The sequence below is a fragment of the Galeopterus variegatus genome, unplaced genomic scaffold (genome assembly GCF_000696425.1).
Source record: "Galeopterus variegatus unplaced genomic scaffold, G_variegatus-3.0.2 Scaffold171, whole genome shotgun sequence".
Taxonomy (NCBI): Eukaryota; Metazoa; Chordata; class Mammalia; order Dermoptera; family Cynocephalidae; genus Galeopterus; species Galeopterus variegatus.
In genome coordinates this window covers 187,247-201,865 of record NW_007726282.1, presented here as the reverse complement: position 1 = coordinate 201,865, position 14,619 = coordinate 187,247, and the positions used below count along the sequence as shown (strand labels likewise).

Below are 14,619 nucleotides of genomic sequence, written 5' to 3'. Positions count from 1 at the left end.
CTACTGTGTGCCAGTCGTCACCAGCGAGGGTGAGTCAGTCCCCACCCTCAAGGAGCTGGTGCTGAGCAGGAGAGTGAGGTGGTCAGGGGGGACTTCCAGGATGAAGGGCCATCAGACCCCAGCCAAAGCTGCCAGCCTCTGAGAGAAGATGAAGACGTGGGCATCTTAGCAGAGACCAGTGCGTCAGCACCCCTGAGACAAGAGACTGTGGCCAGAGACCCTGTGAACACGACTGGGCTGAGATGTTGAGAGATGAGACTGGTTGAGAGGTGGGTTTGTAGGGCACAGGGGAACCACTGTGGAGTGCAGTGGAAAGACCGTTCTGGTCATCTATTACTGCAGAACGAACTGTCTGAACCTAGCACTTGAAAAAACATCTTCACATTTCCCAAGTGGACTCGAGTGGGCACTTCTGTAGGTTTGACTGGACGGGACATCCACACAGGCTCATGTCACATCATGTGGCTGGTCGTAGGTGCTGGTGTCGACTGTGTGTCCAGCAAGGGCTGTTGAGCAGAGCACTTGCAGGGCACCTGTCCATGGTTTGGGCTCCACACAGCATGAACCCAGTGGGAAGCAGACATGCGACATACATGTGTATAGACACACACACATATATATTCTACGTTGATACATTTTGTTCATGATCATCTCTATTCGTGAATAAGTTAATGAGAAGAAGTATCACCAAGGGCCATGGTGATACTTTTCTTTAGTACTACATTTAAAAATTTTCATGATTTACTTATTTAAAAGATTTGTGTGTGCGTGTGTGTGTGTGTAATTTTAAAAAATCAAAATTTCAGGGGTGACAATCAGTTTTTATCTCATGAATATTCATAACCAATAAAAAAATCAAAAATTTAATTCTACAGGAAAAATTTTTCCTAATAAATCTTGTACACGTGAACAAAAATGTGTGATATTGCCATGTTTTGAAACCATCCATCTGAATGTTCATTCATTGGAACTAATTAGGTGCATTATGGTGCATCCTTAGGATGTACTATTACATAGCAGTTAAAAGGTACAAGAGCCCTCCTAAGGAGTGACATGGATCCCTCTTTATATATTAAATCAAAAAAGCAAAAACTGGAGCTGGCCGGTTAGCTCAGCTGGTTAGAAAGCAGTGTTATAATTCCAAGGTCAAAGGTTCAGGTTCCCTTATCCACCATCCACCAAAAAAAAAACAAAACAGGAAACAGAACAGTGAGATTGGGCATGCTGCCAGTATGGATCTGGCCATCACATCTTGGGCACAAGTGGTGACAATCAGCTTTATATCTCATGAATATTCATAGCCAACAAAAAAAATGTACTGTGCAAAATATTAAAAAAAAAAAAAAAATTGCGCTGGCCCATGGCTCACTTGGGAGAGTTCAGTGCTGATAACACCAAGGCTGTGGGTTCGGATCCCATATAGGGATGGCCAGTTCGCTCACTGGCTGAGTATGGTGCTGACAACACCAAGCCAAGGGTTAAGATCTCCTTACCGGTCATCTTTTTTTTTTTTTTTTAAGAAAAAGGGAGGGCCAGCCCTGTGGCTCACTTGGGAGAGGGCAGCACTGGGAGCGCCAAGGCTGCGGGTTCGGATCCTGTATAGGGATGGCCACTGGCTGAGAGATCCCCTTACAGGCGCCACCAGGCCGGCCCCCCGGTCATCTTTTTTTAAAAAAATAAAGAACAGTGGGAGTATTATAATAACACTTGAGTTAACCAAGCAAAATATTTTTGGAAAACATTTGTATCTAATAAATAGCCCAGAGAACTCAGAAGTCATTAACAGTGGTCATTTATGGCAAAGGTAGTTATGGAAAAGGATTTATTTCTTTATTGTATACACTCTTGTATGTTTTTAATTTTTAATACGTTCATATTTAATCTTGTAATAATAAAAATAGTTTAGATGTTTAAGAAATGTTAATACTTATTGCTGGTAAAGATGTGGGGAAATGGGCACTTAATCAAAAGACTGAACATTGCAGGAGCTTGCTTTGAGGATAGTTGCAGCCTTGGGCATCAAAAGTTAAAATACATGTGCCCTTTCACACAGTGTTCAACTACTCAAGAAAGTGTGTCCAAATAACATGGATGCAGGTATGTGTGAAGAGCAGGATGGACCTGTGGTCCACGGCACCAGGGCTCCTGCCCTGATACTGTCCCTCTCCTCCTCAGGGGCTGCACGGATGTCATTTGCTGTGTGCTCCTCCTCCTGGCCATTGTGGGCTACGTGGCTGTGGGTATCATAGGTGAGTTAGACAAGGGGACAGAACTTGGGGTTCCAGGGTAGGAGGGGACACAGCCACAGTCTCTGGGGCAGGTGTGGGGCTGGTGCCGAGGAGTAGCAGGGCCTCAGTGTCCCTTGATGCCTCCACAGCCTGGACCCATGGGGACCCTCGAAAGGTGATCTACCCCACCGACAGTCGAGGCGAGTTCTGCGGGCAGAAAGGCACAAAAAACGCGTGAGTGGGACTCCTGGGGGCCTGGTGGGGCTGGGGAGGAGTGGGCAGAAGGGCTTCGTGAGCACTGGAGAGAAGGTTCTAGGCTTTCCCCATCTCCATCCCCCCAGTAGTCCAGTCAACAAGTATAAAACTCTCACCATCCCCAGCCGCTATTTAGGACACAGCACTAAATGAGACGTTAAATGTCCTGTCCTCTGGCAGCTCACATTTTAGGGGAGACAGTGAGGAAACAGTACTGGATCTGATGTCAGGTGGTGATGAACAGCTGAGGTAGCAGAACGAGTTCAATCTGGGCCATGTCACTCCCTGGCTGTGTGACCTAGGGCAAGTGTCTCCACCTCTCTGGGTCTCATTTTCCTTTTCTGTACACAGTCCCACTCTCGTCGGATGGGTTAGATGAGCCAGTATGGAATTGCTGGCATGGAATTGCTGCTACTGCTGTAGTTTTTATTATTGTTTTTACTAAGATATTTTATATAGGGTGGTTGAGGAGTCTTGACAGTTTCTGTTGTCTCTTGTCCAACCTCAGGAACAAACCCTTCCTGTTTTATTTCAATATTGTGAAGTGTGCCAGCCCCCTGGTCCTGCTGGAATTCCAGTGTCCCACCCCCCAGGTAACCAGTCCCCACCTCTCCGTTTTCCTTCCCACCCCCCATCCCTTCTGTAGAGACGTCTTCTTCTACTTTTTTTGGCCGACTGGCCAGTATGAGGATCCAAACCCTTGACCTTGGTGTTATAACACCCCGCTCTAACCAGCCGAGCTCACCAGCCATCCCGGGACGGCTTCTCTCCCAGCCCTGTCTCTCCCAGTGAATGTGGGGTGGGACCTCTGTCCTGAGCGAGGATCAGGTGTCTGTCCTGACCCTATCCCCTCCCTTCCTTCTGCCCTCCCAGATCTGCGTGGAGAAATGTCCTGATCGCTACCTCACCTACCTGAATGCTCGCGGCTCCCGGGACTTTGAGTACTATAAGCAGTTCTGTGTTCCCGACTTCCAGACCAATAAGGTGAGGAAGTGGCTCCCCTGGGAGCCCAGGCAGGGGCAAGAAGGGTGCTGGCCTGGGGGATTCACCTCTCTCCCTCCCTCTCTTTTGGCAGGGTGTGGTCGAGGTGCTTCGGGATGGTGACTGTCCTGCTGTCCTCATTCCAAGCAAACCCTGTGAGTCAGGGGTCCCAGGAGGTTCAGGTGGAGACTGGGGAGGGTCTGCAGGGGCTCAGCCTGACTGATCCTGTCTCCTGCTCCACGCAGTGGCCCAGAGATGCTTCCCAGCTATCCACGCCCACAAGGGGGTCCTCATGGTAGGCAATGAGACGACATATGAAGATGGGCACGGCTCTCGGAAAAACATCACAGAGCTGGTGGAGGGCGCCAAGTGAGGACCGCGGCCGACCACACCGGTGTCACACTTTCCTGGGTGGGACAGGGCACCCCCTGGGACTGGCCTCATCAGGGAGGGGGATCTGACCTGAGTCTTGTCCTCCTTCCCCCAGGAAGGCCAATGGGGTCCTGGAGGCACGGCAGCTGGCCATGAGGATATTTGAAGATTACACTGTCTCTTGGTACTGGATTGTCATGTAAGTTGGGAGAGAAGGTGGCTCTCTCTGGTTGGCCTGTCAGAGGCTGTCGAGGGGTGGGGTCCACTCATGCTCCTATTTATTTCCCAGAGGCCTGGTCATCGCCATGGTATTGAGCCTCCTATTCATCATCCTGCTCCGCTTCCTGGCTGGCATTATGGTCTGGGTGATGATCATCATGGTGATTCTGGTGCTGGGCTACGGTGCGTCTCCCCCTCCCTGTGCCCTCCCCTGCCCAGGGTCTGCAAAATGCCTGTGACCTTTGACCTGGTAATGACCTATCAAGAATTTTATCCTAAAAAAAAAAAAGAAAGAAGAATTTTATCCTAAGCCATCAGCCATTTTCCATCTTTTACTTGCATATCTGTGAAGATGCTCACCCCAGTGTTGTTTATGAGAACAGACACTTGGAAACAATCTCAGTGCCCTTCAACGGAGGATGGCTGGAATCAGGCTGTCAGTAAACTTCTAAACCCGGGCTAGGTCTGTAGTGTATGGACAGTAAAAGGCATTCTCAGCCGGTTAGCTCTGTTGGTTAGAGCATGGTGCTCATAACACCAGGATCCAGGGATCCATCCCTGTACCGGCCAGCCACCAACAAAAAAAAAGAAAGGCATCCTCAAGAAAGCTGCTTTGTACACTGGTTAGGGATACATAATTTGGCAATGGAAAGGTGGGGGGTAAAATCCTGGCTCCCTGAGTTTCTAGCTCTGTGTCTTTGAGCAAGTGATTCAACCCCCCCCAACTCCCCACCCCACCCCCGTGCCTCAATTTCTTCCTCTGTAAAGCAGGGGTAATTAATATTTACCAGTTGGGAGGCTTAATGAGAAGGAGATAGTGTGAGGATAAAATCAGGGGAGGGACCTGTTTAGCTCAGGCCTGTGGAACCAGAGGCAATGCTCAGAAACCAGTGCCTCATATTTGGCTGATTCATTTAAACTTTCCAGAAGGAAAAATGCTTGACAACCCAATCTCACGACACAGATGCCAATATATTCATGTTAATAGGGGTTTCTAGCTGGGTGCTGGAATTTTAGGTGACTTGATAGTTTTATTACTTTATCTGTATTTTACAAAGAGCTAAGGGGAATGCTGAAAATCTCTAATGCTACCTCACTGCATGTTAACATCCAGGCCACCACCCCTGTTCCCATGAATCACTGGTACAGGGTGGAAGGGGGGTTGTAAGGAGGCCTCAGGCCACATGGCATCCTAACACCTACTCGTTCATTCATTCGTCAAACATGTATTGAGTGCCTACTGTGTTCTGGGCAGTTTTCTAAGCCCTGGGTTTATAGCAATAAACAATATGGGACAAATCCTTGCTGTCATGGGGAGGATAGGCAAGAAACAAGTAAACCAGAAAAACCTTTAAGATTTCAAAAGAAGGAAGGGGGATAAGAAGTTGGAGTGTGGGAGGATATGATTCTACAGGGGGGGATGGGGTTCTGGAAGGTCTCATGAGAAGGTAACATTTGAGCAGACAATGGGAGGGATCCGGTGATGGGAAGAGAATGTTCCAGGAAGTGGAAACAGCAAGTGCAAAGGCCCTGAGGCAGGAGCAAGGAAATGCAGCCCCTTTCAGCCTCAGTTTTTGCTTTTGTTCAATGGGGTGGATGTACCTGCTTTGCAGGGTGGGGAGGAGTTGATGGGCTGAGGTTGTGGTTCTCTGAGCAGGAATATTTCACTGCTACATGGAGTATGCCCGACTTCGTGGGGAGGCTGGCTCTGACATCTCCCTGGTGGACCTTGGCTTCCAGACAGACCTCCGGGTGTACCTGCACTTACGGCAGACCTGGATGGCCTTCAGTGAGTCCCCCAGTTCAGCCCCCCATGAGGCCTTGGAGGGAGTGGGGAGCCCAGGTGACTGGCACTCTCAGCCACCCTCTGCCCCTTGCAGTGATCATTCTGAGTATCCTCGAAGTGATTATTATCCTGCTGCTTATCTTTCTCCGGAAGAGAATTCTCATTGCCATTGCGCTCATCAAGGAAGCCAGCAGGTAGGTGCCAGAGGGCCCGGCTGGGGTACTTCCTAGGGCTGTTCAGGCCCTGATGCGTGCGTCTCTGCTCCTTCCTAGGGCTGTAGGATACGTCATGTGCTCCATGCTGTACCCACTGGTCACCTTCTTTCTGCTGTGCCTTTGCATTGCCTACTGGGCCAGCACTGCTGTGTATCCACCACCAGACTCTGACCTGTGACCCCAGGGATAGCCAAAGGCCGAACCTGCCTGGAAGTGACCTGCAGCTCAGGGGCAGGGCTGGAACCTGGTGGGAGAATGGATACTTTTCCACAAGTCCCTGGGGTCCTCAGTCCCAGACCTTGGGTTCCTTAACCAGCCTCCAGCTTCCTGTCCACTTCCAACGAAGCCGTCTATAAAATCTTTGATGATGAAACCTGCCCTCTTGTTGGAAAAACCTGCAAACCTGAGGTGGGCATCCCTTAGGTAGAAAGGGCAGATACTGCCCCAGCAGCCCCCAGACAATTTTTTTTTTTTTTTTTAAAGATGACCGGTAAGGGGATCTTAACCCTTGACTTGGTGTTGTCAGCACCATGCTCACCCAGTGAGCGAACCGGCCATCCCTATGTGGGATCTGAACCCTTGGCCTTGGTGTTATCAGCACCGCACTCTCCCGAGTGAGCCACAGGGCCGGCCCAGCCCCCAGACAATTTGAAACCTCTCATCCCTGCTTGAGAAATCATTCAGCAAGCATTTGGCACTTGCTGTATGACCTGTGTAGGGGGCATGGAGGGGAAGAGACCCCATCACTGGATCCGGCAACTTCCCAAGCTGGGCAACCTGGCTTCCCCTCTTCAACTTGGCCTGTCCCCCGCCCTGGGTGCTTTTTTCCCCTTGACTTCCCTTTCCTACCCACACACCCTTTTTCTTGACCCCCCCGTGATGACCGATTCTTGCTTCTAGAATCCCTTCCTTGGTTTTTACAAGCCCCTAATCTGAACTCCTAATGCCTTGACTTAACCTCTGATCCCCATGACTCCTGTCGTACCCCAGTGTCTATCTAATCCCGGACCTAATGCCCAGAGTCCACTCTGAACTCCTGGCCCCTATGTTTTGACCTGGCTCTGCATCCCTCTTACAGATCTTCCCTTCCTCCAATGAATCCCGCCTGTGCCCCAAAGCCCGCTGCCAGTTCGCCTTCTACGGCGGTGAGTCGGGCTACCACCAGGCGCTGCTGGGCCTGCAGATCTTCAACGTCTTCATGTTCTTTTGGCTGGCCAACTTCGTGCTGGCGCTGGGCCAGGTCACCCTAGCTGGGGCCTTCGCCTCCTATTACTGGGCCCTGCGCAAGCCGGACGACCTGCCCGCCTTCCCGCTCTTCTCTGCCTTCAGCCGGGCACTCAGGTGGGCTGGGGTTGGGCACAAGATGGGGTAGAGGAGGCCTGGCCAGGCCACTGATCACCCGTCTGCCCGCAGGTATCACACAGGCTCCTTGGCCTTTGGCGCGCTCATTCTGGCCATCGTGCAGATCATCCGAGTGATGCTCGAGTACTTGGACCAGCGCCTGAAAGGTGCGGCCCACCCGCAGCTGGCATTGGCTCCCGCTGGGGGGTGGGGCTAAGTGGAAGATCGGGATTGGTTCTTGCTTGGGGGGGCGGGGCCAAAGTGGTGGGACAGTGATTGGTTTTTGCCTGGAGGGGGGTGGAGCTGAGGGGCTTGCGTGATTGGTTCCTGCGATGGAGGAGCAGCCCAGAGAGCCCACTGAGTGGAATTCTTACCGTTGAGGGGGCGGGCCCAAGAGGCCCGGCCCACCATTGGTTCCTGCTAGAAAGGGTTGGGCTAGGATTTGTTTGGGCTGAGGAGGGCGGCACTAAGACTGTTTTCTACCTCGCAGAGGAGGGGCTGTGGGACTGGGATTGGTTATACTTTGGGGTGGGGCCAAGGAGGCGACAAGGATTGGCTTCTTCTTGGAAGGTGGGGCCAGAGCAGTGGTGCGGGTCTTGATTGGTTCCTGTCCTGGAGGCTGGTCTGAAAGGCTTCACGATTGGCTTCCTCACTGGGGGCGGGGCTGAGGGTCCTGGGCTGTATTGGTTCCACTACTTGGATGGGGGACGGGACCCCAAGGGTCCTGGATCAAGTCCCTTCTTCCTGTCGCTTTGATAGGGTGGTCTCTGGAATCCTGGACTGTAAGGAGTGTGAGTGACAGAGAGGTGGGGGTCCCCTACCAGGCCAGGTGTTTCCCTTCACCTCCTCATTCCTTCCCTTTTCCAGCTGCGGAGAACAAATTTGCCAAGTTCCTTATGACCTGTCTCAAATGCTGCTTCTGGTGCCTGGAGAAGTTTATCAAATTCCTCAATAGGAATGCCTACATCATGGTGAGTGGACAGGACCCTGAACCAACCCCTCAGCTGTTATTAGGTGGGGGCAGCCCCCATCTCCATCCAGTGGACTTAATGCCTCCCTCCTGTTCCACTCCAGATTGCCATCTACGGCACTAACTTCTGCACCTCGGCCAGGAACGCTTTCTTCCTGCTCATGAGAAACATCATCAGGTCAGGGAAGGCATCTTCCTCTCGCCATCTTCCTCCTCCCCCAGTCCCTGAGCTGGCATTCACGCCTGTCCCTCACTGTCCCCCTGCAGAGTGGCTGTCCTGGACAAAGTGACCGACTTCCTCTTCCTGTTAGGCAAACTTCTGATTGTGGGTAGTGTGGGTGAGTGCTTTCCATCCAGACTGTTGGGGCGGGGGAGCCTGTTGGGAGTGACTTATGAGCTGCTGTCAGGCCCCATGTCTTCTTCTGCGATAAGCACCGTCTTCTCAGGGGGGCTGTTTCCTTTAGCCAGAACCCTCCACCATCTCAGTTTCCTCTCTCTCTCTAGGGATCCTGGCTTTCTTCTTCTTCACCCACCGCATCAGGATCGTGCAGGATACAGCACCGCCTCTCAACTATTACTGGGTGCCTATACTGGTATGGACCTTTGGGGATGGACGAGGGGTGTCCAGGGAGAAGCAGGTGTTGGGACTTGCTTGGCCTTCTTTGATTGGGCAGATGTGGATGGAAGTCAGAGGTGGGAGACTGGTTATTTTCTCAGTCCATATATATTTATTGAGCACCAACTCTGTACCAGGCCACTGAGGTGGGTGGGGAAGAGCTTTCCTCTGGAGGCCTTAGAGTTTAGAGGTAAAGAAACATTAGTCAATAATGATATGGTGAATGTGTGATTGCGGACTGGGATGTGCCACTGCTGCCTGCACACAGTACAGGGAACAGTTAGAGCCTGTGGTGAAGGATCTGGGAAGGTCTGGAGGTCCAGATGGCTTCACCATGCAAATGATGTTGGATCTGAAATGATTTGAAGATGCTGGCCATATCCAGGTAGAGGGAACAGCAAGTACGGAGGCCCTGAGATGGGTCCATGCCAGGAACAGTGAGGAGACCAGTGTGGCTGACGTGGAGCGAGTAAAGAGATGGGGAAGAGGACAAGGAGGTGACAGGACTGTGGAAGGATTGGGTTGGGTCTTCATTCCAAGAGCAACGTGGTATCTGAGTGCAGGTTTGGAGCCTAGCAACCTAGATTCTTAATTTTTTTCTCTATATGCTAGTTCTTTTTTTTTTTTCCTTTTTGTCTTTTTTCGTGTCCGGCAACGGACCGCAACCCTCAGTGTCGCGCCCATACCGGACCGGGACCGGCAACGGGATCGCAACCCTCGGTGTTGCGCCTGCACCTCGCTCAGCCAGTGAGCAGGAACCGGTCTGTATGTGGGATCCGAACCCTCGGCGGGAGCGCCACCTCGCTCCCAAGCGGTGCACTGTAGCAGTGCGCCACCGGGCCGGCCCCTCTATATGCTAGTTGTAAGATGAGTAACTTTAGTCAAATTAATCTGAGGTACACTCACTTCCATCAACAAGTGTTTATCAGGCAGCTACCAAGGCCCTGGGACTCTCCAGATTGCTAGGGATATAGCACTAAGTGGGACAGACACAGTCTAGTGAGGATGTGGATATTAAACCTGTAATGCCCTAAACATGTAGAAAATTGCAGCTGGATGAAGGCCTCAGGAGGGGTGTCCAGTGCTAGGAGAGCATAAACAGGGTCTAGATGTTGGAGGCAGTTTCCTAGAGGTCATGATACTCGAAGATTTCCTGTTTGATCTGAAGGCAGAAAGACAGGCATCAGGGCCACAGCACATGCAAAAGGCCTGGGATTGAAAAAAGCAGGGCATGTTGTGTGAATGATACGGCCCTGCCAGCAGCGGTGACGAGTTAGGATGTTATTCCAAAGAGAGCTTATCAGCAGTGGAGTGACATGATCCCAGCCTCGGAGGGACATAGTGGGTGAGGGTTGCTGTGAGCAGGAGCTGGGGCAAGAATAGCTCGTTTCTCCTCTCCCAGACGGTGATCGTCGGCTCCTACCTGATTGCCCATGGTTTCTTCAGCGTCTATGGCATGTGTGTGGACACACTGTTTCTCTGCTTCTGTGAGTGACACCCACAAACCCCAACCCTTGCTGGGCCAGGACTCCCTTCTCCCCACTGGGTATAACATCTCCTAACAATGGGGTGACACAGTCACCTGCCCAGTGCCCCTGGCTTCCATGGACACTGGCTGTCCCTTCTTCTGGGACCACAGCACGCCTTCTTGGCTTCCTCTCTGCACTCAGAGTGTCTCCATCCTCTTCTCCCCTGGCCCAGGTTTCAGCTGGAACACTCTGCCCCTGGGCCCTCAGCTTCTGGCTTTGTTGGGGGGGATCTGTGGCTGCCACTAACTCTGGTCTCTCCATCTGTCTGTTTTTATTTATTTATTTATTTTTCTCTTCCTCTCCTCCATGCCTGCTGGCTTCCCCATTCTTCCCCTGCCTCCCTTTCTCCCTCCCTTCCTGACCACCCCATTTTCCCCCTGCCGGTTCCTGGGGGGAGCCCAGGTGAGGACCTGGAAAGGAATGACGGCTCTCAGGAGCGACCCTACTTCATGTCGCCCGAGCTGAGAGACATCCTGTTGAAGGGGAGTGCGGAGGAGGGGAAGTGGGAGGAAACTGAGGAGTAGGAAGTGAGGGAGGCTGGCTTGGGGGCTGGTTTCCTTGCTGGAGACCGAGGGTGCATGCAGGGGGACCTCCTTGCCTGGGAGTGTGGGATCGTATGTCCTGTTCCAAGCCTGCTACAGTCTGCCCCTGTCCGGTCCTAGCGTGTCTTGCTTCCTAACCCTCTGAGGCTTCTCTGTGGCCCTTGTCCACCCACCCTGTCCCCGGAGGCCCCTGGCCCTGGAGACTCCCCTCACACCCCCTGCTCTGGGCCTCTCTGCAGTGGAGGATCTCGAGAGAAACGATGGCTCGGCCGAGAGGCCTTACTTCATGTCTTCCAGTCTCAAGAAACTCTTGAACAAAACCAACAAGAAACTTGCAGAGTCATAGAGCCCCCGCTCTCCCCACCTCTCGGGAAGCCTCACAGTGGGAGCTCCGTAGCTGGGTCTGTACCCCCAGCCCATCGGGCTTACCCGAAGTCCTGTCACTGCCGCTCCCCTCCCCATCCCCATGATCCAGTTACCACCAGTTTTTGAGGACCTGGAGAACCGGGGGTATCTCCTCCCTATGCCAAGGGGCACTCGGAGTTTTCAAGGCAGCCCCCCGAGACTGTGAAATGAGTCACTGCAGCCCTCACTGGCCTGGAAGGGGAGAAATCCGGTGGGATGGGAGGTGGCCTGACCTGCAGTCTCTCGCGTGCTTCCTATCCCCTTCTTACGATGGGACTGATAACAAGGACAGTGTTTATGTCTGAAGGAGTGGCCAGCTGCAGGGACCTCCAGCTCCAAACTCCCCATTCACTCCTGCCTGCTCTGGCCAGGACCAAACCTCTTCTCCATGGTGGAAAAATTGCCTCGAGGGCCACCAGAAGCATTTCTTTTTTTTAACCTGGACATGCATTAAAGGGTCTATTAGCTTTTTTTTCCATCTGTCTCAACAACTGAGATAGGGCCACCAAGGAGTGCCTTCCTTTGTCCCCCTCCCCACTTATGGCTGGGGTGGGGGGTATGTGTGCCCAGGTGGGGGGTGGACAGGAGGAAGAAGGGGTGAGGCCTCTGGGAGGGACAGTGGACAGCAGCCTGTGGCCAGCCAGAGCAGGCTGGAGGAGACCACTCACTAATAGCTGCTTGATGGAAACCTGCAGGCTGGCTGGCTGGAGGAGTTGGGCTGAATTTCCCCCCTTCCTTTGCCAGTTGTTGACACAGCTCTCTTTGTAAGAGACAGAAGAAACTGAATCCACCCAAGGGACGATTTCAGGGGGAGAGGTGGGGGGCCGAAGCCCTGGGCACACCAGACCTGTCTGCCTGCTCACCTCACCTTGAGGATCCTTTTGCCAAACTTGAACTCAGGGGACCTGGTTTCCAGTTCCCCCTTTGCCATATGCCAAGCCTCCCCCCCCGCCCCCCGACTTCATGGCCTTGCTCATCAGCATCGTCCCAGGGGCCTGGAGAGGGAGAATCCCCAGCCTGGGGTCTCCCATTTCCTGTGCCTGCTGCCAGCCCTTCCACCCACCCCCATCCTGTTTGCACAGCCCTGCGTGTAACTGCATTCCAATCACTAATAAAGTGCCTATTGTACAGGTCCAGGCCCGGCGTGTCTGTGGGGGAGGAGTGGGCTGGGCGGCTGGTAAGGGGAACCCCAGCTTCCAGTGCTCTGGCATTCTCTGAGCTGGGGCGGTTCTCCCGAGGAAGAGAAGTGGGGGCAGGAAACCCACTGTCTGCTAGGCGTAGTCTACTGAATTCTGCCATTCAGGCAGCTCAGGTTTTTCCTGGTGAACAAATGCCCCTTATTAAGCTCTGATCCCTGGAGTCCAGAAGGCAGCCTTGATCTGTCCCCCTCCCACCCACCTCCTTGGTCACGTGACCTGGTCATAGGCTCCCAGGCCTGCTTTCTCCCAGTCACCTTACGGTCTAGCCCAGCCTCTTTGGATCTGCCCGGCTGCCTGGAGACTTGCTGCTGCCCCCTGCTGCCAGCTGTCACCTATCACCTTTGGGCTATCTGCCTTATTTTTTTCTTAAGTAGCCACCAGTTTTTGAGTACTTCCTCTCTGTTACACACAATACCCCACTTCTGTTACTCTCCTTGTTTTACCAATGATGAAATGAAGGCAGGGAGGATCAGTGACATGTCGAAAGGTGGCCCAGCTACATAGGAGCTGAGAAAGCATTTGAACCCAGGTCTGCTCGACTCCAAAGCCCTCAACCTCCACCCGGTATTGACTGACCTCTCTGCATGCCCTAGTTCACCTGGATCCTTTGAGTCTCCTTTTTCCTTATCCCAGCTCCTGTTAGCCCCACCCACCTCCAATATATCTCCTAAATCTGCCCTCTTCTTTCCATATCTTAAGCTTTCAGCCCTCATCATCACTCACGTGGGCCCGTGCAGTCCTGTCACCCTGGTCCCCAGCTTCTGCACCCCCCACCATACACACACATTTCTTCCACAAGGTCAGGAGGGCATCTGTGAACACCTGAGTGAGGTCATGCCCCTCCTCTACTCAAGAACCCTCTATGGCTCCCACCTTACTCAGAACAAAAGCCAAAGTCATCCCTGCAGCCCACAGGCCCTGCCCCATCTGTCCCATCACCTCCTTACCCTCATCTCCTCACCCTCACCTCCCCCTACCCTCCCACTCGCTCGCTCACTCCACACCCCAGAGCTTATGTCCGTGGCTAGCTCCTCATCCTTCCTCTTTCAGCTGGGGGACCACCTCCCCCAGGAAACCTGCCCTGCTCGTGTAAAGTTGGCCTCTCTGGGTGATGGCCATGTCATCCTGTTTATTTTCCTCCTAGTACTTGCCACAATCTGTAATTACATAATTTATTTGTATTTTTGGGCCAGCCTGTGGCTCATTCAGGAGAGTGCGGTGCTGATAACACCAAGGCCACAGGTTCGGATCCTATATAGGGATGGCCGGTTGGCTCAATGGCTGAGCGTGGTGCTGACAACACCAAGCCAAGAGTTAAGATCCCCTTAACGGTCATCTTTTTATAAAAAATAAATAAATAAATAATAATAATAATAATTTATTTGTATTTTCACTTACTAATTATCCACTTCCCCTACCAGAATGTCAGCTCCAAGAGGACACAGACCTTGTCTCTTGTTTAACACCTTAGTCCAGGGTGGGGCAGAGTGCCTGGTACACAGCAGATGCTCAGTAGGTGCACCCCGAACAGCTGAATGAACATAAAGGGCTTAGCGCAGTGCCTGGCCCCGGTGGGAATTTCATCATGTTAGGAATTGTTATTTGATTTTTTTTTTGGTAGCCAGCTACAATTGTTATTATTATATTAACATACGCCTGCATCTGAGCTCCCAGTCTTTTATGTACGCACGAAGCCCTCTGGATACTGTGTGCAACAAGATTGTAGAAGCAGGGAGACCTTTGAGAAGCTACTGCACCAGTCCAGGCAAGCGCTGATGGTGGACTGGACTCGTGGTCATAGTGAAGATCGTAAAAAGTGTTCAGATTTTAGGGGCCAGCTGGTGGCTCACTTGGGAGAGCGTGGTGATGATAACACCAAGTCAAGGGTTGAGATCTCCTTACCGGTCATCTTTTTGAAAAAAAAAAAAAAAAAAGGGCCAGCCCGGTGGCACACTGGATAG

The 14,619-nt window shown here is 52.3% G+C and overlaps 1 protein-coding gene across 5 annotated transcripts in view; it reads left to right on the top strand.

The window, feature by feature from the left end:
- The window catches only part of SLC44A2 (solute carrier family 44 (choline transporter), member 2), a 27,940-nt gene extending 15,501 nt beyond the window's left edge, over window positions 1-12,439 (top strand). For 2 of the 5 annotated variants that reach the window (XM_008563030.1, XM_008563048.1), the window contains 20 exons: window positions 2,176-2,249; window positions 2,378-2,462; window positions 2,992-3,076; window positions 3,357-3,467; window positions 3,559-3,619; window positions 3,710-3,833; window positions 3,952-4,035; window positions 4,126-4,238; window positions 5,713-5,844; window positions 5,936-6,035; window positions 6,114-6,206; window positions 6,380-6,464; window positions 7,135-7,397; window positions 7,470-7,564; window positions 8,265-8,368; window positions 8,472-8,545; window positions 8,635-8,705; window positions 8,872-8,960; window positions 10,386-10,470; window positions 10,915-11,385. In XM_008563030.1, the coding sequence (XP_008561252.1) occupies window positions 2,176-2,249; window positions 2,378-2,462; window positions 2,992-3,076; window positions 3,357-3,467; window positions 3,559-3,619; window positions 3,710-3,833; window positions 3,952-4,035; window positions 4,126-4,238; window positions 5,713-5,844; window positions 5,936-6,035; window positions 6,114-6,206; window positions 6,380-6,464; window positions 7,135-7,397; window positions 7,470-7,564; window positions 8,265-8,368; window positions 8,472-8,545; window positions 8,635-8,705; window positions 8,872-8,960; window positions 10,386-10,470; window positions 10,915-11,036 (2,050 nt within the window). In that variant the 3' untranslated portion in view covers window positions 11,037-11,385. Of the gene's footprint in view, window positions 1-2,109; window positions 2,250-2,377; window positions 2,463-2,991; window positions 3,077-3,356; window positions 3,468-3,558; window positions 3,620-3,709; window positions 3,834-3,951; window positions 4,036-4,125; window positions 4,239-5,712; window positions 5,845-5,935; window positions 6,036-6,113; window positions 6,207-6,379; window positions 6,465-7,134; window positions 7,398-7,469; window positions 7,565-8,264; window positions 8,369-8,471; window positions 8,546-8,634; window positions 8,706-8,871; window positions 8,961-10,385; window positions 10,471-10,914; window positions 11,938-12,203 lie in introns of those variants that run through there. The other 3 variants (XR_549632.1, XM_008563034.1, XM_008563042.1) reach the window with 3 other exon arrangements.
- Window positions 12,440-14,619: the final 2,180 nt, after the last annotated feature.